The sequence below is a fragment of the Calliphora vicina genome, chromosome 3 (genome assembly GCF_958450345.1).
Source record: "Calliphora vicina chromosome 3, idCalVici1.1, whole genome shotgun sequence".
In the NCBI taxonomy this organism is placed as follows: domain Eukaryota; kingdom Metazoa; phylum Arthropoda; class Insecta; order Diptera; family Calliphoridae; genus Calliphora; species Calliphora vicina.
Window position 1 is genome coordinate 115,628,879 of NC_088782.1, and position 21,957 is coordinate 115,650,835.

Below are 21,957 nucleotides of genomic sequence, written 5' to 3' on the forward strand. Positions count from 1 at the left end.
ATTGACTTTAAATTCATATAACTCTTAAACTAAGAGAGAGCAGGCAAAAATATTAACGTTTTTGTGCTTCTAATTATGAGAGCTATCAACACCAAAGAAATTATAAAAATGCAAGCTGTTTCGCTGATCTTGATTTATACCAATAATTCTGTCGCAGAAAACACCTTCAAACCGTCGAACAACGAGTCATGTGTAATCCTTACCTGGTTAATAGTGCTTGTCAAACCGCCATGTAAATTTGATAGGCGTGTTTGACGAGTCTGTTTGACAAACACGAATCATGTTCGCTGCCGTTCCAATCGTTTCCAGTCGTGGAAAGTGTGAAAAACAAATACAAAATACAACTCTGTAAGAACAATTTGTGGTTGGCAATGCAATGAAAGATTGAAACATTGAATTGCCAACCGCAAATTACATTTGTGCTAATTTTCTTTTTGCGAATAACTTTAGAAAGTCAAAAAAGAAGATGATAACGTAAAAGAGAGAACAAGAAGAATATAAAAAAATTCAATACAATTAAACAGAAGTAATCGCCAAATAAAAGTTCTTAATTTTAAATTATTTCCTGGGATTTGCCGAAAAACTAATTAAATATTATAATAAATTGTACCATGAGTGCATTACATTTGCATTAATATTGTCCAAAGAAGAAAAGTGTATACAATTGATCTAATACTAATTGGATTACAAGCAAAAATATTGTTGCAAATCCCACAGCAGGAACAACAAACACGATATGAGTAGCAAGCATATTTACTCAACCAGCAATTTAACAGACCTACAACTGAAGGAACAGGGCAATTGTTTATTTTCAGCACGAAAATATGACGACGCCATCAATTGCTACACAAAGGCCATAATCAAGAATCCCAGTAATGCTACCTATTTCACTAATCGGGCCTTGTGCCATTTGAAGCTGAAACGCTGGGAATTGTCGTGCCAAGATTGTCGTCGTGCTCTCGACATTGATGCAAACTTGCTGAAGGCTCACTTCTTTTTGGGCCAGTGTCTGATGGAGATGGAACTGTATGATGAGGCTATTAAGCATTTGCAAAGGGCCTTTGATTTGTCCAAGGAACAGAAACAAAACTTTGGCGATGACATAACATCACAGTTGCGTTTGGCCCGCAAAAAACGTTGGAATGTCATGGAGGAGAAGCGTATTTGCCAGGAAATCGAATTGCAATCCTATCTCAATAGACTTATCAAAGAGGACATGGAGAATCGTTTGGCCAAACTCAAACTGGATGAAACTACAAACGAGGAACAGCTTAAGGACAAGCAACAGGAAATCGAGCAGGAATGTGATGATCATGTCAAGGAGCTAAACAATATATTCGCCAAAGTCGATGAGCGTCGAAGAAAACGTGATGTGCCCGATTATCTGTGCGGCAAGATAAGTTTTGAAATCTTAACCGATCCAGTGATAACACCCTCTGGCATCACCTACGAACGCAAAGATATCGAAGAACATTTGCAGCGTGTGGGTCATTTTGATCCGGTGACTCGGGTCAAGTTGACCCAAGACCAGCTCATACCGAATTTCACTATGAAAGAAGTCGTTGATGCTTTCATAGGCGAAAACGAATGGGCTTTGGATTATTAATTATATATATATACCAACATACATATAAATAAACTTATTTATATGTATATAAATAGTATTTCCTGTATTTTTAAGTTTTGTGTTATAAATTAAATTAAACAAAAATTAAGAGAATGATGATAATATTGTCCTGGCCTTACTTATTGTCCTGGCCTTAAACAATTTATTTAAATAAGTTTTTTTCTTTTTATTCTAAAAATACGTTTTACTCATGCTATTTTTTAAAAGTTAAATATGAAACTTATTTTAGTTATTCTGTTAAGCAATTTAATAAATAAACTCGTTTGGTTTCACCATAAATATTTGTTGTGACATGGTTGAGCATCATTTAGGGAATTGCAAAAAAAAAAAAAACTAATTTTGGTGAAAAAAAATGTTGATGAAAAAACAAATTTTGGTGAAAAATTCTCAAAAAGTTGAAGTAGTCGTCGATTTTTGCTTATATCTCAGCCTGTTATGAACCGAGTTTCTCGATTGTATACAGAAGCCGAACCAGGTTATTATGTAATTCGATTCGAATCGAAATACAATGTATAAAGCGTACAAATTCGAACGAATTTCTTTTGGAAAGTAGGACTATACCGGATATTTATGTATCAATCATGTTTGTAAAATAATCTGGGCTTCGGAACAGGCAGACGGACATGGCTATATCGAGTCAGTTATCGGTATAGCAAGGAGTTAATGTATCCCTTTATATATTTTTGGTCATTTGACACATATGTGCTATTTGTAGTGCAGAGAGAAGTCTACTGGTTACTACTCTAGCGAGAAGATAATAGTTATTTTACTCACCAGGAAGGTTTGTTTACAAGCAATCGGTTATTGGACTGTCTATGAGATATCTTCTTAACTGACTATTAGAGGTCAATAGCACCCGTACATGTTGAAATCACTAGTTAAGTAGCTGATCTTGTAACCAATACCACTCGGAGACAATAAGGTCAATTGTGATTCCCTTCAATAGTCCGATAAAAATTATGCCATTCCTGAAAAAGGGGGACATGAAGAAGAAAGGTAGTGTTACCGAAGCAGTTATCACTTCTACTACAATTCTGAGACTACACTTATCCAACACAATTACAGTTTTGGTTGCCTTTGCATTGTAAGGTAATTGACTCCATGTAAGTGGTATGTGAATCCAATATGTTGACTACTTTGGACCATCTATCAGTCTCATTGTAATAAAAAGCGTCAATCGACGCCTTGAACTGCTGGGTAATGATCCAGAATATATATGTATACTTTATGCGGTCGCAAATGAAGAATAGAAACGTAATGACAAATTTACCACTAATGGTGAAGGGTATAATAAGAACATAATTAAATTCTGAAAATAGAAAAACAAGAATTGTCTGTCCCTTTTAGTGACTCAGTATTTTGTTGGTGCTCTTTTGTATTTCATTACTGCTTCACAGCGACGATGTATTGAGCCAATAGTCAATTGTCTCCTTTAAAATATTATACCACACCCTTATAATCGCTTCTGCTAAAGCTCCCTTCGTGGTATAATTTTGAGCCCGTATTTTGCTATCTCCTATAGGTTTTCTATGGGATAGAGATCTGATAATTGGGCCGGACACCACTCGGTTTGAGGTCGTTGTCGTGCTGGAATCTTACAAATGTTCTCCCATCACTGCCTTTTAAATTGTATTTGGATTTATCCGGTTTTTTAGATTAAGAGAATTTTCTCGCGGGCCGATAGGAACCAATACCAGCCTTATTTGACCTGCGTATAACAGATTATTAATAATTACCGGCGGTCATTTTTGGAAATTTCTTAAATTCTCCCTAATATTGAGATTTACACAATACCTCGACTCTAGTCATTTTTACTAAATTTTTAAAAAACCTTATTGTTTTAGTTTTTCGTTTTGTTTTTCTGAAGAAGCAAAATACGATATTAATTCTACTTTCGATCGGAATGGAATTCTGTGACTGGGGGATAGCATATTTATACTAGCTTTTTAACTAAGTTTTTTAGAGACGATTTCTAAGTAATGGATTGCAATAATGGATTTAAAGTGTTCACACTTATTTCGTCAACTATTTGAACAATGTGAAAATGCTTTTAGATAGTTCATTAATATTTAAATTTTATTGCGTACAGATTACCAACAAATTGTTATTTCTTATCAGCCCTAAAACGTTATACAAAATAATCATATTTACATTATTCTCTTTTAAGTCTACAATAAAAATGAGAGTTTTAAGCTGGAATTTTTTTAAAATAAACAAAAAAAAACATTTATTTAAACAGAAAAAACATGTATAAACTTAAAAAAATGTATGAAAACACTTAGAAAAAGTTTATTTAAAAGCGAGCATTGATATTTAAGAAATTTATGAGTGTGTTTATTTATAGCTTTTTCTTTTGCACAACATTTTCTGTAGGATTATTTTATTTAGGTGAAGTACTTTTGTAAAGTTCCTTGTTCGTACATTTTTTTAACATCAGTACCGCCACCCACGAATTTGCCATCTATAAAGCAACGTGGAACCTGAAAGGAAAATAGTTATAATTAGAAATGGATTTGTTTATACATTGATTAGTGTGGATACATTCCCCTTATAACAATTATGTCATTTAATTAGAGTAATCGTATTAACAATGCTATAGGGAATATTATTATTAATATAGTTTTATTAAGGTAAACATTAATTAACTCCCTAATAGTTATACCTATACTTTATAACATGAAACTCAGAAATCGTTGTGAAAAGGTTACAACATTGGCGATAAATAAAAATACGATATAATTTTAAAGGTAATTTAGTCGGGCTCAATTTCGTTTATTATAATTACTCCGTAATAAGCCAAAGTATACCATTGTAAAGTAATTCAGATAATCCGAATGCATTTTCTAACCCACCAATGGCAATATCAAAAATATTATATGTCCATCTTGACAGATTCAACTGATATTATTTACAAACAATGTTAACATGATATTTACACCTTTACGTTTTAGATAACAACCTTGAAACATTTATGCATTATTGACATTCCACAATTATTTTATTGTTGTTAAAATGCACTGATAATGAATCATTTTTCGCCAGAACTTTTAATTTTTGAACTTGGCCAAAAAGACACGTAAATAAATATGTACTTTGTTAAAATTTTCGGAAAAACCCACACAGATGTTTTGTTTTTCCACATAAATATTAAAATTAAAAAACCTACCGTTTTGCCACCAGTAATTTCTCCCAAAATTGACTGGATTTCATCGCCATCATTGCGTTTGTCCAATTCGATGACATGATAGTTAACGGATAATTTATGGAATTGCTAAATAAATAATGTAATGTATTAATATAGCAAATTAATTACTTGAAGGATTAAAAACTTACATCCTTGGCCATTGTGCAATAGGGACAATAGGATTTCGAAAATATTACAACTTTATTGTCCTTAATAGCATTTTGTACGAATTGTGCTTGAGGAGTAGACATGTTGACGACAACAGTTTGTTTTGGTAGCTGAGAAATAACTGAACCCATAGAATAATTCGAAAGTTTTTATAATTAATTTTATAATTTATCTTCTTTTGGAATATTGCTTGCTACTCTCTTTTTGTTTTTTTAATTATAATTATAATTCTCTCCCCAGTTTAAGCTTTGAGTGAGAGTGAATGAATGATAACACCTAAATATATGTATTTTTAGCAAATAACCACAAAATTAAATACACATTTTTAAAGAAAATTTATATCTACTTACCACAATGAATGATTAAAATATATAATTAATGTATTTGATAGTATTATTTAATATTATTTTTTGTATAAATGAATATGTTTTTATACGAATGAAAATGTGAAGAGAGAATTAAAGTAAACACAACAACACATCAGTGTGCGTAATAGCCGACCAGCTGATTGCAGAGCTGCCACTGTAGTAAAAAAAACTTGTTGCCACTCTAGTAAATACACATGACAAGTAAACAAGCAAACGTTACGTAAAATACGTTGCGTTTTAAAAGCAATTAAGATTAATTTTGTAATTAAATTAAATAGTAATAAATTTATTTAAAACATCAAATCAAAATAATTAATAATATCTAATTAAACTTAATCCCTTGATTACTGTAATGCCGCATTTATAATTTTCATGAAAATTTAATTAGAAATCGATGATATTTGAATTATGTGACTTCAAGGTCTGCTATCGTTACCGCTAACTTACCGTTACCCTTTAAATACCCTTTCAGCTCGACTACTGTTACCTCTAAGCTCCCGTTACCGAAATAACTGCAATTACCGTTACCTCGAAAATAACGTTGCCGTTAAATTATACAAATATAAATGTTTGTTTTCTGCAATTGAGTTTATTGAAATCTACGTAATTTAATGATAACTTTTTAAAATTAATCGTAATTTGTGTTACTCCTTTATGCTAATTTAAACAAACATATAAGTTTGACATATTTGAAAGAAAATATGAAAAATTAATGCCCATCATCTTCAGATGGAGTACAAAATAAAAATGTGTTAAATGAAAGAACAAAAAATATTATTTATTAATCATACGTCCAGTTGGCATTGTAAATAATATAGAGCTAAACTATTCACAATTAAGTACTTAAAAACATGGTGTATTTTAAGGAACAAATATTTTGAATTATAATCCGATAATTACTACAAAAAGGCTTGAGGACATTTTGTAAATGATTATAATTTTGAATTAAAATTTTAGTAAATTAAGCTAAAATTGAATTGATTAATTCGAAGCTCTGATATAATAACAAAAATTATGAATTCTGTTTATTAAATTCCCCCCTTTTAAATTCCCCACACATACAGAATTTCAGTACAGTGGCATCATCGCAATACAACTCTGTTAAAATAAATTACGCAAATTTTCCTTATTTCTGCTTTGTGTCTCTTATTCTTTTATTTCTTTAATAATCTTCATGCTGTGTGGACGTATTTTCGCAGTTCACTCCTGAAAAAAAAGTATCATATACTAATTAAAATTAAAATATTCAAGGGAAGTGAAAAAATATATTTAATAAAGTATTTTGTATTGAAAAAAGATCCAAAATTATTTCAAGATAACGTTATAAACAAAAGTAAGGTGAGTGAAGAAGCAAAAAATAAAATGAAAAATTTCATAAAAAATGTGTCAATTTGAAAAAGAAAAAGTGAGTGTGTGTGTGAGTGCCCGACAATCTCTATAAATGTGTGTGTGTTTGGGGAAAAAATCGTATTTGTTAAACTGAAAGCCGCCAAGCTGTACTTTTCCTAAAAAAAAATTGTTGTAAGAGTTTTATTAAAGCTTAAATAAATTTTTTAATTTATTTTAAAATAGAATTTTTATCAATAAATATACTGCGTTTCTTAATAAAATGAGTACAACGGATGGCAGCAACGGTACGGGGGGTGGTGGTGCTCCAGGACCAGGAGGTGGCAGTGGTGCAGGACCCGGAGGAGGTTCAAATGCAACAACACCTACAGGAGGTAAGTTTTTATTAACAATTAAGGTTTTCTTTTTGCAAACTCAAACATATAATATAACTTAAATATTTAAATAATTGCATTATTTGGCATTTTCTCTACAAATTTATCAAGATTTTTTTTTGTGTTTGTTCTTTTAATTTTTTTTCTTTTGTGTCTTTTGTTCGTTGGTTTTTCTTTGATCATTATTTTCTGTATCTATCATATTTTTATTTCGTATTGCTATTGTTATTGCATTCGTGGCAGTGTTACCTGTTTTTGGAAATCTTGTTGAAATGTAGGGGATTTATAGTGAAATAAGGAGAACATGCAAAAATCTAATGGGGAAAAGGGTTAATTGGGATTTTTTAAAGCTTTTAATAATATTCGTAAGGATTTGAATAAATAAAATTAGTTTTTTATAAGCAAATTGAAAGATAATTGTTAATATGTGAGGTTTATAAATGAAATATTTGGTTTCTGGATTTTTTTTCTAATAAGATTCTGTGTGAATTTTCTTACTGAAATATTTGAATCTGAGTTATAAAAGCTGATGTACCAGATTTATTTTATATTGATTAATCAAGTTAGGTTAAACAATAGGTATTTTTTTTTTCAAAAGTAAATAGAAAACTTTAGAATGCAAGTTATTTTTGTTTTTTTCCAAAATAAAAAACTTTTGTTTTTAAAGATTTATTTTATATCGATTAATTGATTAATCAAGTTAGGTTAAACATTTTGATATTTTTTTTTCAATTTGGCTGTAAAAAGAAAACTTTAGAATGCAATATTTCAAATTAAAAAAAATAGTTTTTAAATTTTTTGTAAATCTCAGTTTTCAAAATTAATTTTTTAAAAAAATATTTTTCATTTAAAATAAAAAAAAACTTTTTTATAAAAATAAAATTTAAAAAAATATATTTTTTATTATTAAACAGTTAAGAATTATTTTTTTTTAAATTTAAAAAATAAATATTTTTGAATTAAAAAATGTTAAAATAAAATTTGATTTTTTTCGCAAAAATTATGACAAAATAATTATATAAACAAGTACAAATTACAAATTGCTAATTTAAGATAAATTTTGACGAAAAAAAATGTTTTTTTTTATTGAAAAAATAATTTTGGTGAAAAATAGTTATAAAGGTGAATGAATTAATTCAAATGTATTGAATACATTCCTTTGAGAATTCATTCTTTATATAATTTTAGTTCATTAAGCTCAAATTGTGTTAATTATACTTTGTAAGGGTGTATTTATGTTTGTCATTCGGTTTGTAATTTCTAAATTTTTATTGCGACCGCATAAAGCATACATATATATTTTGGATCGTTATAGATAACGAAGCCGATAAACATTTCAAAGACCTTTCCAACGACATATATAACGCCACAGAAATTCAGGCCAGCAACGGGTCAAACCCCAAATTTTTTTTTAATTCAAAAAATCAAATTTGCAAAAAAAATTTATGAAAAATTAAAAGAAAAAAAAATAGAAATTCGGGCCCACATTTTTTTTCACCAATAATTTTTTTACCAAACATTTTAATTTTGTTAACACTCCATATAGTAACTTAAAAATCTAACTATGTACTCAATTTAAATTCACACAGAATTTTAAAAAGATTTCCAAACATAGAGAAATACGCGTAGAGTGGAAAAGTTCAAACAAGAAAAATTACTAAAAATAATCACACATAAGAGTGTTGTTTTTGTTTTCACATAGTTTTGTTTTACTAATAACCACCACTTTGGTTTTTGACAACTGAGGTCTTTGACAGAAAAGTTTCCGATCTATGTCTAATTATCTATTTTTCCAAACATAGAGAATTATACATAGAGACGAGACACTACGTAAAAATACAACAAATCAGATGACTGATATAACAACAAAATACATTGACTAACATGTATTTTGTTGTTGCATGAGTTAGGTTTTTGACAATTCCGTCTTTTCCAAATTTAACTCCCTAATTTAGAACAACGAAGAGAAAACAATTTTAAAATTTTTGTCTGAAAAACACTGAAAATATTTGAAAACTAAAAGATGTACAGCCGGGAGTTTGTTCCCCGGGAGTTTTTTCCCATTGAATTTACATAGGAAAAATGGGAAAAGGGAGAAAACTCCCGGGGAATTTTTATTCATAATTGGGCTGGTAGTTTATTATATAAATGTATAACATGTACTAGTTTCTGTTAACATTTTCCCTTGGCTACCTACAGCTTTATTTAAAACTCCATTAATTTTTGTATTATTATTATCATTTTATATTCACATATTATTTTTTACTTTTACGTTATTTACTTTTTCATTTTTTACACAGAACCCTTAAAAATTATAAAAACCCAATTAATACCCCATCCACATCCAGCATCTTTACAACAACAACAATCACATTCACCATTGCCTTCACCAACAACATCAAATCCAACACCGATACCTTCTTCTACTTCTACTACTTGTGCCACAACACCCAATATTATTAATAATCCACAAATAGCACATGTTCATGCTCCCATACAATTGAAAAATCCCACAAATGTAACAAATTTATTTTCTTTAAATCCAGTTGCAGCCAAAATAACGCATGTTAAAACAACGACCCTTGAGGCAGCCAACAATGGTGCCCTAACATTAAGTGGCCTAACTCAAGGGTCGGTTGGTGGTGGTGCAGGTGCTACCGGTACAATTGTAACAAGTGGTGGTTTGTCTACGGTGGGTGCCATTAAGATGGGCAACAGTGGAGCCGTGGCCACTTCTCTAGGCGGCACGCCAATATCATTGAATACATCACAAACAAATACTTCGGGTGCCACATCCATACGAGCCATAGGTGCTGGAGGACAGTCAACGCAAGTCAGAGTTGTTATGGGCAATATAATGACACCCTCCATGATAAAGCAATTAGAAAATGCTGGTCCCGGACGCACACAAATCACATCATTTCCCACGGCACCGGCCAGATCGGTGTCAAATACTTCAATAACTGTAACCAGGACAGCAACACAGGCGACGTATTTACCACGAGCCAGTGTGACAGCCACACAAATGACCGGAGTAGGTTTAGGTATGCCAGGTGGTCAACGTTTGGTAACTCCCATACGTACCACTCCAGCCTCGGTCACCGGTAGCGGTGGGGGAGCCACGGTTACTGGCATAACAGCAGCGGGAAACTTTGTAAGAGGTACAGCTGTTAGTCGCAATACTTCGTCACCGGCCACTACAGTCATATCGCCTGCTACCAGCACCACCTGGATGGCCGCTAATCCTACGGGCCAAGTGCAATTAATACGTGCCATACCACATCAATCCCGACAACGTATAATCACCACACAGGGTATTAGTGGTTCTCCCGTTTCGGCAGGTGGCTCGATAGCTTCTGTCAGTGGTACAGTGGTTACCAGCACCGCCTCAGCTCTACAATCAGCAGGCATGGCTGTTCCACAACAATCCAATAATGCCCAACAAAATCAACAACAATGTAAGTGTTATAAAACATATTTAAACATATTGATTTAATTCCTAACTTTCTTGCTAATCTATTTGCAGCCACCATACAGACCGTTTCTTCTGCTGGCCCCCAACAGCAGCAACAAACCTATGTTGCCACGGTTCTACCGCCCCGTCATCAGGCTACCCTAGTCTATTCCTCCAATGTTGCCACCTCTCAACCCTTAGGCCAACAACAGCAGCAACAATTCAATCAAACATCGGTGGCCACTACGGGGCCACGTTTTGCCGTTGCCACCCCCTTAACGGGCGGAACTGCTGGCACCGCTGGAGCTCCTCGCCAAATACGGCCAATACCTTTTGCTAAATCATTTTCGGCAGCCAAATTAAATACCACCAGTATTAGTATAAGGGCACCCAATTTAACATCCACTTTAGCCACTGGCGTCTCAAATGCGAATGTCGGCAATAATGCCTCCAATTCACCACGCAGCACCACCGTTACGGGTGTAACATCAACCGCAAATGTTTTGCCATCGACAAATTTATCGGCGGCACGTATAATACAATTGCAACAGCAGCCGGGTGGTACGGCTCAGCAGATAATTGGTACTACGGGACGTTTGGCGGCAAATGTTATGCTGCAGCCAATTATTGTGAATACGTCAGGAACTAATAAAATTGGTAAGTTCAGAGAGAGAAAATTATAGTGACAGTTATTCATTCTGTCGAGTTTTGACAGAATCAACATAGATGAAAATAAAACATACAAAACAAAAGAATTGCCTCATTGACAAGTTCGTAAACTTTCAACTAACTCAATGGAAATTAAACTTTAATATAATTAAAGAAGCTTTGTTAATAAGTCCTTTATTCTAATTCTCACATATTAAAATTACTAGTCACGTGTAGCTATTTATGTAAGTTATGGTGATGCTAAATGATAGTTAAAAGCAACCCAGAACTGCTGGATAGTGATTTGTTTAATTTTTACACCTAGAAATAGATATAACTTAGTAATCACAAAACAATATTTTGTAGTGGTTGGGCCATAATTTATCTTATCCCAAATCCCTTAATTAGCTAAAATTGCCCATTTAAAAAAAACCAATTTAATAATTTAACAAAAGATCGCCAATTTAAACAAAATGATCAAATTATACTTCCAAGATCGAAATTTAACAAAAATTAATTAGGAAATCACTGAATTTGAGAAAGACATTTAATTTAAAAAATATAAAATTGTAAAAAAATCTCCAATTAAAAAAAATGACATCGAAAATAAATTTTTTAAATTTTTTGTAAAAATTTTATTTTTTTTTGTGGAATTGAAACTTTTTTTTAATTTTTTGAAAATTTTTTTAACTTTTTTGGTTTTTTTTTTAAAAAAGTTATTATTTTATGAAATTGTCGATTTTTTGTAATATTGGGAATTTTACATACTGATTTATTATTTAATACTAGTTGACCCGCCCGGCTTCGCCCGGTATCATTTACTAATGTTAGTTCTTCAAGTTTCTCCAACCCACATACACCTGCCCGTTATTATTTATTTGCAAATAAAATATATAAATTTGTACTGCATACTTTAGGGAGCTTTTTTATTACAGTTGACTGGAGTCACAAAAAAAAGAATTTCCTAGTTTTACCCGGAATTTTTGAATTTTTTTTCTTTACAAACCATCTCCTGAATTTTGAATTGAATAAAAAAAAATCAGCCAAATCGATCCACCCGTTCTCTCGTGATGACATTACATTTTTATATATATAGATTCAGGCGTTTAATATGTCATCAAATGAACTTTTCCCATTTATTTTTAAAGTTCGCAAATAAAAGCTATAAGTATGGAGCGGATTTATATGCAAATGCATGTTTTTTTCCTGAACTTCGAAATATAATGATGTAGACTAATTATTTACCCAAATCACAAATTTTGCATCGATTTGTTAGGGCATATTTTTGCATATTTTACTTCAAATGTTTTTTTAAGCATGAAAATTTACTCATCTTGATGAATTGTGTTTTATCAATTATATTTCTAAAATGTTCTCTTATAAATCACTGATAGGGAAAACACAACGGGGTTTGAATGGCAAATGGTGCCAATTTATCACTGAAATTAAAGTGGACCCCTTATTTTCGGTCTCTGATTCCAACAGTAACAGCTTGTGTAAATCAATTAGATTTTTTAAGGCTTCTAATAAGAATAAGTGGTATTTTTATACGACCATTGATGAAATGCAACTGTACCGTTTAATGCTAAACTAATCAGCTTTTTAAAGAATTCTAATAATAATAAATAATACTAACTGTTGATGGAATATAACTGAACCGTTGATGCAATGTAACCGTACTTTAACTTAACGTTACACTTTAGAAAAGTAAAAACCTAAATGATAATACAAATATAATTAGTGGATTCACACGGTATCGTATCATATTTTCGTATGTTTTACTATTTCACAATGTTTTAAAGCTAAAAATAATACCCCCGTCTAGGCTGACAAAAAATTCATTAACATATATTGCAGCAAATGTCAAAATTATGTTATGTTATAATTACGAACATAAAATGTCAAATTCGGTTGTTAATTTCAAAGAAAACAAAAAAGAATAGTAGACATAAAAAGTAAGAGAGCTGTATTCGCCTGTGCCGAATCTTATATACCTTTCACCAAATTATACTTAAAAATACAAATTTTAAATATTTATAGGCAAATAAAATTTTTTTTTTTGATTTATTAGTGAAATTATGACAAAAAAAATTTTTTGTTGAAAAAAAAAATCGAGTTAAAAAAATATTTTTCCCGATTTTGACCCAGCAATTTTACAAAAAGATAAAATAAAGTAAATCGTGTTTTACATCTCTGTTGTATGTTAACATAAAGACGTTTTCCCATAGCCTTAACATAAGTAAAGCAATAATATTGTTTCATTATTCTTCCGGCGTTATTGCTTTATTGCCAAAATATTTATTGCTAGTCGGGGGGATACTATGCCATGTTTATTGTGATGTTTTAAAAACCAACAAAAATGTATTTTTGTATGGCAAAACACGCTCGTCTCTATGTATAAATTCTCTATGACCAACACTGTTAGCAGATGTCACGTAAAAACCTAAGGAAATTCTATTTCTTAGCAAGCCATCAATTTGTTTACTCAGCGAACAATTTTGCAATTTGTCTTGTTTGGTACCTTTGTATAACTTTTATCTGTAGCTTTCTAATAAGCGTTTCAACTGCCTGAGATAAAGGCAGTTATATGAGAATAAAAATACAGCATTCTAAAATTCCTCCATATAAAGTGTCAATGTTATGTTCGTGTCCACACGAGACAAATTCATGACACGTATGGACAAGATTGATGGCTTGTGTAGACGTAGGATTATAAAGGCAGTTATATGGGAATCATATAAAAAAAATAGGGCATTCTAAAATACCCCATACAAGTGTAATTCCCAAGGCCATAAAAAAGATAAAAAAAATAAGTTTGGTATCGTTTGATAGCTTCTATCTATAGCTTTCTAACATATAAACAAATACAGCACATGAAATATGTTCCATTTTCCCATTTATCGTTCATCAAGTTTTTAATGGAATTTTTGTAAACAATAAACAGCTGTTACGAACAAAATCAACTATTGTGAATGAAAAGTTAAATTTTACATATTATTGCTGATAGGGGTGGACGCGTGGACAAGAAATTATCCGCTAAGTAAGCAAAGTGATGGATTGTCTAGACGTAGGGTTATATTTTAAAAAGGTATAAACGTGCCACGTGGTGTGATAGATAAAACAAATTAAAGAATTGTAAGTTTTACGTCAGGATACATTCCATTCAGTTAAGGAAACTTTATGGTTGGATAAACCATTATTTACACTAGATACAATCAGTGGAAACAAATCAAGCCTTAAAACTTGATTTTTAGAATGTGTGAAATTTTGTTTTTGCTATACACACTTTGGTGACGTGATTTACAAAATTAGGGCCTAAATATTTATTGAAGTATCAACTTTTTTTGTTTACTTTTAAACAATACTTTTATTTTAATTTTCTTAGAAGAAAATTCCCTATTATATACATTCTTTTTACACAAGAATCTTGTAACTTTAAACAATTTCTATACACACTGATTCCCCTCCCTCAGCAAAAGTATATAATATAGTAATAGTAAAATAGACTAAAGCCAGACTTTATCAGCTGGAAGAAAAAAATGTAAAACAATTGTTGTGTTTTCTATATTTAATAAACAACTAAATAAATACTACATACTAAGTAATAATGATACGTTTGCCTACATACAAACATATTGAAATTGCATGGAATAAATACAAGAATATAATGATTCATACTAGAAACTGAAACCGTATAAAACAACAACGATGACAACGACAATAATAACAACACAAAATTTTACTTTATGTGCAAAAAAAATAAAACAGCATAATAGCTACACACTGAATAAGCTCAGTCGTTTAAAAACTATTGGAGATACACAACAAAACTTGAAAAGAGAAAAGAAAAAAAAAAAAACATAAATGTAAAGATTTCATAAGATTTTCAAATATTTGCGTAAGAAAAAGAAAATTAAGAATGTTTAAACAGTTAAGAAATTAGGAAAATCTTTTAAAACAATGACATTTAATTAATAATAAACTAAAGATTTTCTTTGTTTGCTTACGTTTAATTATTAGGTATACGTCCCCCCGTAACAATGGCAGCCAAAGTACAACCTTCTTTAACTATAACCCAATTGGGTATCGGGAAATTACCCTCTTCGGCGGGCGGAGGACCTTCAACGTTGGGCCAGCAAAATTTAGGTGGTATTAATACCAGTACCGGCAGCAATTCACCTTCTATATCAACAGCCAGCATAACAGCTACCAATTTATCTACAAATGCCACCACCCAACTGGTAAATGTTTCCCAGGGTGGCCAGATATTGACCACACAAAATATAGTGACATCAAGTGCCGGTGGAACAGCGGCTGGTGGAGCCACTGTAGTGCCCTTGGCCATAAGCACACGGCAAGCTGGTGTGGCTGGCAATATAATAACCGGTACTATGACACCCCTAAAGAATGCAAATGCCATAACTGTGGGCAAAGTAATGACCCAGGCCCAATTAAACTCCTCATCATCATCGTCCCTGGACAATATCAATAATTCGAATACAGCTAATAATGCGGGCAGTGCGGGTCCCACAAATGTATTCATACATCATGCTCCGGCACCCCAAAGGCCGCACAGCAATAGCAGTACAAGTAGTATCAGCAGTCAAGGCATCAATACTTCTCAAACGGGCGTTAATGTTTCAAATACGGGAGCCACAAATGTTTTAACCTCCACCGGCAATGTGGCTACAGGAACATTTTTACAGCCTGGCAGTACCATCTACTATGAATCTGTACCGGCTAGTTCGGTACAAGTGTCCACTGGAGTATTATCACTAACCACCACCACCGTGACCAGCAGTACTATGTCACAAAATCAAATCGCCAGTACGGCCTCTAATCTTTCGATCTCTTCGTTGCCATTTGTCACACACTCTGGAGGACAATCGACCACAGCCACATTTACTGTAGTGCCATCTACTGGAGGTCGTACAATTGGCCAGCTGCAAATACCCGTTTCAAATTCGGGCACACAAATTCAGGCAGTGCCGGTCAGATTTAGTCAACTAAATACTGCCAATTTGTCTACAGCAGCGGCTGATGCCATAGCAGTATCCCAGGCTACGCCCCAAATGATGCAGCAAACCTCAGGCTCCTCAATGAACGTTGGAGGTGTGGGGGAAACCTCACAAATTATCATACCAGCCTCAGTGGCCCAACAAACGAATGCTGCAGTTAATTCTCTAAATAATCAACAAACCCATCAAATGGTTATACCTTTGCAAACCTCCATAAAAGTAACATCGGGTAATAATGCTGGCGCTTCGACAGTGGTCTCCAATTTCTTGCGCAAACGTGATGTAGAGGGTTCACCCATTAGAGCGGCCAAAAATCTGCAACCTACCCTGTTGTCCATGGGTACCAGCAGTATGCTAGCTAACTCTTCTCCCGCCTCCTCGTCAGTGGGAAGTTCGTATAGTTTAACATCGGTCACCTCTAGTGCGCTCAATAATTCTACATCAACTTTAACCGTTGAAGCCTTGGCTAAAAAAGATCGCTCTAATAATTTGTACTCTTCATCCTCCTCATCATCCAACCTAAACAACAATGCCAGCACACCAAATCTTATCTCAAACCGCAACTCGAGAGCAGAATCGCCGGCTTCATCGGATGGCAGTACCACAGTATCGGCCAATTCGTCACCCGGTGTTGAGCAACAAATACAAGATAATAATATGATTATCAATCGTTTGCCCAGTGGTGTGGCCTCGAATATCGATTCTCATTTTAATCCCATAAATGAGGTAAGTTGCTAAACTGCTTTTTTAAAATTAATTGTCTCCTTAACTAGACAATAACTAACTGCCTGGCCCTATATCCCTATGTTTGCTTGTGTTTTATTGTCATAAATTATGTATTTATTAAAGCTTTACTCCAATCATCATTCGGTGCAACCACAACAGCATCTTATGCCCGGCACTCCAGTTACCTCACGCAATTTAACAGCGCTGGAACACCACAATTTGCATCAGCAGCAGCAGCAACATCAGCATCATGGTGCCGCCACACAGCCTCCCATAACCATACAACAGCGTCTTAATGGTGGCTCGCTGGATTGCCCACTGCGTAAAAAGTCCAGGCGATCAACGTAAGTTTTAGTTTTTTTCTTAATTATTTTACTTGTTATTGATTGCCTTTTTATTATTATTTTTCTTTAGCAATGATAGTCAATTGTCCACACAAAGTCAAACATCTTTAAGTTTACCACCTCCCCAAGCCAATAATAGTGGTGCTGCTACTGTTACGAATCCTCTTCCCTCTACCTTAACGCAAGAGCCCAATATCATGGCAAATGGTACAAATGCAGTTAATGTTAATGTTGCTGGACATGAAGGTAAGATAATTTAGTTTTTATTATCTAAATATTTTACAAAAACTTACCTAATATTTCTTCATTTCTTTTTTTTTGCAGTTGTCAACGGCAAGGAAAACACCAAACCGGTTGAATTTGTACTTAAACGTCCCAAAAATTGTACCCTTATGCATGTAAGTTTTTGAAATAAGTAAATTAAATTTATTTTTCTTAAATACCTTTTTTTGTTAAATCTATTTTACAGACTTACAAACAATCCTGGAAATCAGCCTATAATCATTTTCAACGTTATTCGGATATCAAGCCACGTGAGGAAAGGCGACCAACCATCATGGATTTGGCGAATCAATCAAATGTTTTAGGCAAAATAAACGGCTGGAAAATTTATCATTTGAAGTCACAAATGGAAGATTTGGTAAGAATTCTTAAGTTTAAACCATAGTTAATCAAAACTTAACACTCGTCGACATAATCACATTCAGCCCAATTATGAATAAAAATTCCCCGCGAGTTTTTTCCCTTTTCTCATTTTTCCTATTCAAATGCAATGGGAAAAAACTCCCCGGGAACAAACTCCCTCGGAATTTTTTATTCATAATTGGGCTGATTGTGATTTATATTTTGTGATAAAAAAAATAAACCACCTAACAGTTATAAAATGATTTTTGTTTGCATGATTTGGTATGGCCTTTTTTAGTTTTTGTGAATTTCTAATGTTATTCAAATTGTGAATAATTTTAATAACTGTTACCAATATTTATATTCACCCCTATCGCGAATCAATATTTCACATGAAATATGTTCTATTTTATCATTTTATTTGTTGTTGTGAAATTTTTAGATGGAATTTTGTAAACAATAAACAGCTGTTACGACTAAAATCAACTATTGTGAATGAAAAGTTCATGGGAATATCACGATAGCAATTTTAAATAATTTTTAACTATAGTTATATATATATATTTTATATATTTTAATTATAATTATAGAAAGAATATGAAGTATTACAGTGCTGAGATTGTCGAAAAAGTAAATTTTTTGTTTATCAATTTAATTTGTGAATTTTTTGTAAAATTGGTGAATTTTGAAAAATTTTAGATTTTTTAAATTTTTTTTTTTAATTTTGAAAAATTTTAGATTTTTTAAATTTTTTTTTTTGTAAAATGGTGAATTTTGTAGTTTTTCCAAAAATTAGTGATTTTAAGAAAAATTACGATATTTTAAAATTTTAATCCGAATTTTTTTTTCACCAAAAAAAATTTTTTTTTTTTCAAATTTCAAAATTTAAAATAACAATTCGAAAAAAAATTTTTCCATAAAATGAAAAAAACAACTTTAGAAAAAAATTAATTTTGTTTACCTAAAAATATTTAAAATTTATATAAGATTCGGCCCAGCCGAATATAGCTCTCTTACTTGTTTATTTTCTGTTTCTCTCAACCACTAAACTAAAATGTTATCTTTCATATCACACTCTCAGTGATATAACATAAAAAACTATAAAATAACGGGTTATTTTCGGTCTCTGGAGAAAAATGAGAGGATCACCATAGAGAGCACTAAATAAACAGTTTTATATTGTTAACCGTGGTTTAACTAATAAAATTACTACATAGTTTAAACTTTCCGGAAGTTTAAAATTAGAGACAATTTTGAATTGATTAATTAGTCTTACAACCAGAAGAATTTATTAATTTATTTAACTTTTATATGTGTATAAATTACAAGGCAATAATTTTAATTTCCTTCTTTTTGTTACAGTGTGAAAATGAATCATTGGGTTATGAAAAACTATCATCGATGTTAAAACAAATGGAATCGACTGGCATAACAACTGAAACCGAACGTATTAGTGATTTATTAAAGGTATGTACTTATAATAAAGGGATATATAAGTTTGTAATTTCTAAAGTTTTTACTTTGCCGAATATAGCAGCACGCTTACTTGTTATTCTTTTAAAATTTCATGAAAATCTTTTATATTTTTTTTTACAGGGCAACATGCAACGTAGTAAAATTATTGTGGATGGTGTTAGTGATGCCCAAAATCAAATAATGAAAATTTTCGAACACAAATCCCATGTCTCGGATATTATTAATAGATGTGCATCGAAACGTAACTATAAAAAACGAGATAAAGTTTAAATTGGAGCCGCCGCAACCCCCAAATCCAAGCATTTCTTAAAACTTTCTCAAAAAAAAAAGCTTGCTCAAAAATTAATACATTTTTGTTTCAATAATTCATGCATAGTAGTGTAAAAAGTTTTCTTTTAGTTTTCTGTTTTATTTGTAAATTAAGGCTAATAAATATATATTTATATATATAGAAGAGAGAGCAATCATAGATCGCCCTTTTAAGACTTTAAAGCTTCTTGTTATATTATGTTTAAAATATACATAAATACATGCATACATATTTTCCTTTGTTGACTTTTATCAAAAATAAAACATTTACTTCTCACATGTTTAACTAACTAATTAAGTTTATAATTGCATTGCCTACATAATAAAATATATAAAAACATTGTGAATAGTTTCGTTTTAAAATTGATATTTCAACAAGAGCTTTAGCTTAAGCTTTTTTATGTAATAATTAATTATTATTAATTCATTGTAAGTTTTAATTTAATTAAGAAAAAGATAAAACAAATATTTTTTTAATTTATAGATGAAAAAGAAAAATACAATAATATTTAAGAGGAAAAAAAAAACAAAACTATATAAAATTATGGAAAAAATATAAAAGAATATTTAAATGAAATTAATGGTTTTATTTTTTTGTAAACGGGGTAAAATATTTATAAAGTATTTTATGGGGGAGAGGAAATAAAGGTTAGCATAGCAAACTTTTGACCATGCTGCAAAATGTTTATGAACATAAAGTTTAAACTTAAACATTACAAAGACTAATTAACTAACCAGACAAACGACTAGTTAAACAAGTTTTAAAATCAATCAAAATCTAAAGAATGCTTAGCAAGCACAATGTTGCTTTCATTTTTAAACCAAGTTTAACTATTTATGGAAAATAAAGTTTAAATTTAATCAAGTTTAATTTTTTCTTGAGTTAAATACAGCTTTAAATTAAAATATCCTTTTAAACTAAATCCTATTTTATTACAAGAATTAAAAAAATTAATCAAAAACAATTAATTTTCCTATCCTTAAATTACATGTAAACTAATAAAATTTTCTTAAATTTTTTTTATTTATCGGAATCATGTATTTATTTTGCAATATGTTTAAAAAACTAAACATTATTTCCATTTCCCGATTGTTGTTGCTGAGTTTGGGAAATGGAATTTGCCTCTTCTCACATGGGTGGCGGTGGTACTGGCAGTACGCCCATGGGTGGTGGCGGTGGTACACCATTAAACATATGACGCGGTGGTCCAGGCATAGGAAAACCTCCGGGAGGGCCCATAGCACGATGTAGACTGGGTGGTGGAGGTGGCATAATTTTCGGTTCCAGTTTGAAGGAAAATTGTAAAAAGAATTGTTTTGTATCACGATTCCAATGGGTCCAGAATTTGCCCTCGGTTTTCTCCACCTCCCTAGAGGGAACTTTAAAGCCAATGGTTTCATAGGGTTCGGCAGCAAACAGCAGGTATTGCCATTTACGATCTGGTGGTTCGATTTTCTGTTCATAGGCCGACATAAAGCGATGACGCGGTATGACGCCCTCTGTTATTTCAGGATAATCAATTTGAAATAGCAACGACTGTTGCCCATTGTTGGGATCACGTTGTTTTGTGACCCTATAACCGGGACGACCAATTTTAACGAATTTCTTAGGCTCTACGCGGGGTTTCTCGGGTGCCATCATGGAGGGCGCCTCCTTGGCTTCTTTGGCGGCACGTCTGGCTAAATTTTCCTGATGCTTTTTACCTTGTGTATGCGCCAAATAGGAGCCCTCATTGTTGTGCAGAGTCAGACACAATTTACACTCGTAAGAACCCAAATGATTTTTCATAAAATATGGATCTTTATTAAGATCAATTGTCTCCAAAGCCAGCTGGCGTAAGCGTTCCTTGCGGTCACGATTGGATTCCGACCAGGAGGCCACACCACCGCTACCGGTTTTTCCACCGGCTCGATTTTGAAAATCCATTATGCGATTTTATGTCCTACAATACTAAATATACAAATTATAACCAAATTTTCAATAAATATTGCAAGTTTTTACCTAAAAATGCTATAAATCCAGAAAAATAAGCTGCGAAATAATTGTTTGCTTCTTCTTTGCTGATGGCATTCACTTGAAGATGATATCTCAACTAAATAAACGTTTTCGTTAAGTTGTGTAAAGTTGCCACCTGGACAACTTTTTTAGAAATTATATAGATATATTTAAAACTCGCTAATACATTAAAATACGTGTCGTTTAATATGACATGTAATTATACAGAGGTTCTCATGGAATGAGACAGATATAAAAATGTTTGCTACCTAATTTAGCGTGTGTTAATCGCTA

General features: G+C 32.0%; 4 protein-coding genes across 5 annotated transcripts; 2 read left to right on the plus strand and 2 right to left on the minus strand.

The window, feature by feature from the left end:
• Nucleotides 1–564: 564 nt before the first annotated feature.
• STUB1 (STIP1 homology and U-box containing protein 1) lies at nucleotides 565–1,906 on the plus strand. Its single transcript, XM_065504816.1, has one exon. It carries the CDS (start codon nucleotides 737–739, stop codon nucleotides 1,604–1,606), a length of 870 nt encoding a protein of 289 aa, XP_065360888.1. The 5' UTR covers nucleotides 565–736; the 3' UTR covers nucleotides 1,607–1,906.
• Nucleotides 1,907–3,933: 2,027 nt separating this feature from the next.
• On the minus strand, nucleotides 3,934–5,155 carry LOC135953774 (uncharacterized). The gene is made up of 3 exons (XM_065503778.1): nucleotides 4,961–5,155; nucleotides 4,794–4,898; nucleotides 3,934–4,107 (listed from the first exon to the last, which is right to left on the minus strand). The coding sequence occupies exons 1-3, from the start codon at nucleotides 5,108–5,110 to the stop codon at nucleotides 4,012–4,014; spliced, it is 351 nt and encodes a 116-aa protein (XP_065359850.1). The 5' UTR covers nucleotides 5,111–5,155; the 3' UTR covers nucleotides 3,934–4,011.
• A 1,365-nt stretch (nucleotides 5,156–6,520) lies between these two features.
• Nucleotides 6,521–20,244, plus strand: Sap130 (Sin3A-associated protein 130). 2 transcript variants are annotated; one of them, XM_065506235.1, is made up of 11 exons: nucleotides 6,521–6,685; nucleotides 6,920–7,068; nucleotides 9,369–10,526; nucleotides 10,595–11,179; nucleotides 15,191–16,914; nucleotides 17,038–17,258; nucleotides 17,329–17,504; nucleotides 17,583–17,656; nucleotides 17,728–17,898; nucleotides 19,245–19,349; nucleotides 19,479–20,244. In XM_065506235.1, exons 2-11 carry the CDS (start codon nucleotides 6,957–6,959, stop codon nucleotides 19,626–19,628), a joined length of 4,476 nt encoding a protein of 1,491 aa, XP_065362307.1. In that variant the 5' UTR covers nucleotides 6,521–6,685; nucleotides 6,920–6,956; the 3' UTR covers nucleotides 19,629–20,244. The 2 variants fall into 2 exon arrangements, with proteins under 2 accessions (XP_065362307.1, XP_065362308.1); XM_065506236.1 differs by having other exon boundaries at nucleotides 9,615–10,526.
• A 428-nt stretch (nucleotides 20,245–20,672) lies between these two features.
• Sf3a2 (splicing factor 3a subunit 2) lies at nucleotides 20,673–21,751 on the minus strand. Its single transcript, XM_065503167.1, has 2 exons — nucleotides 21,670–21,751; nucleotides 20,673–21,618 (listed from the first exon to the last, which is right to left on the minus strand). The coding sequence occupies exon 2, from the start codon at nucleotides 21,592–21,594 to the stop codon at nucleotides 20,797–20,799; it is 798 nt and encodes a 265-aa protein (XP_065359239.1). The 5' UTR covers nucleotides 21,595–21,618; nucleotides 21,670–21,751; the 3' UTR covers nucleotides 20,673–20,796.
• Nucleotides 21,752–21,957: the final 206 nt, after the last annotated feature.

What these genes read in the sequence shown, in the direction of transcription:
- LOC135953774 (XM_065503778.1), bottom strand. Translation starts at nt 5,110, where the DNA reads ATGGGTTCAGTTATTTCTCAGCTACCAAAACAAACTGTTGTCGTCAAC. An exon ending in ATTGCACAATGGCCAAGGAT is followed by an intron (nt 4,899 to 4,960) that starts GTAAGTTTTTAA and finishes TTATTTATTTAG; the next exon opens with CAATTCCATAAATTATCCGT. An exon ending in AAATTACTGGTGGCAAAACG is followed by an intron (nt 4,108 to 4,793) that starts GTAGGTTTTTTA and finishes TTTTCCTTTCAG; the next exon opens with GTTCCACGTTGCTTTATAGA.
- Sf3a2 (XM_065503167.1), bottom strand. Translation starts at nt 21,594, where the DNA reads ATGGATTTTCAAAATCGAGCCGGTGGAAAAACCGGTAGCGGTGGTGTG.
- STUB1 (XM_065504816.1), top strand. Translation starts at nt 737, where the DNA reads ATGAGTAGCAAGCATATTTACTCAACCAGCAATTTAACAGACCTACAA.
- Sap130 (XM_065506235.1), top strand. Translation starts at nt 6,957, where the DNA reads ATGAGTACAACGGATGGCAGCAACGGTACGGGGGGTGGTGGTGCTCCA. An exon ending in GTCAGGAACTAATAAAATTG is followed by an intron (nt 11,180 to 15,190) that starts GTAAGTTCAGAG and finishes TTTAATTATTAG; the next exon opens with GTATACGTCCCCCCGTAACA. An exon ending in AGTCACAAATGGAAGATTTG is followed by an intron (nt 17,899 to 19,244) that starts GTAAGAATTCTT and finishes TTTTTGTTACAG; the next exon opens with TGTGAAAATGAATCATTGGG.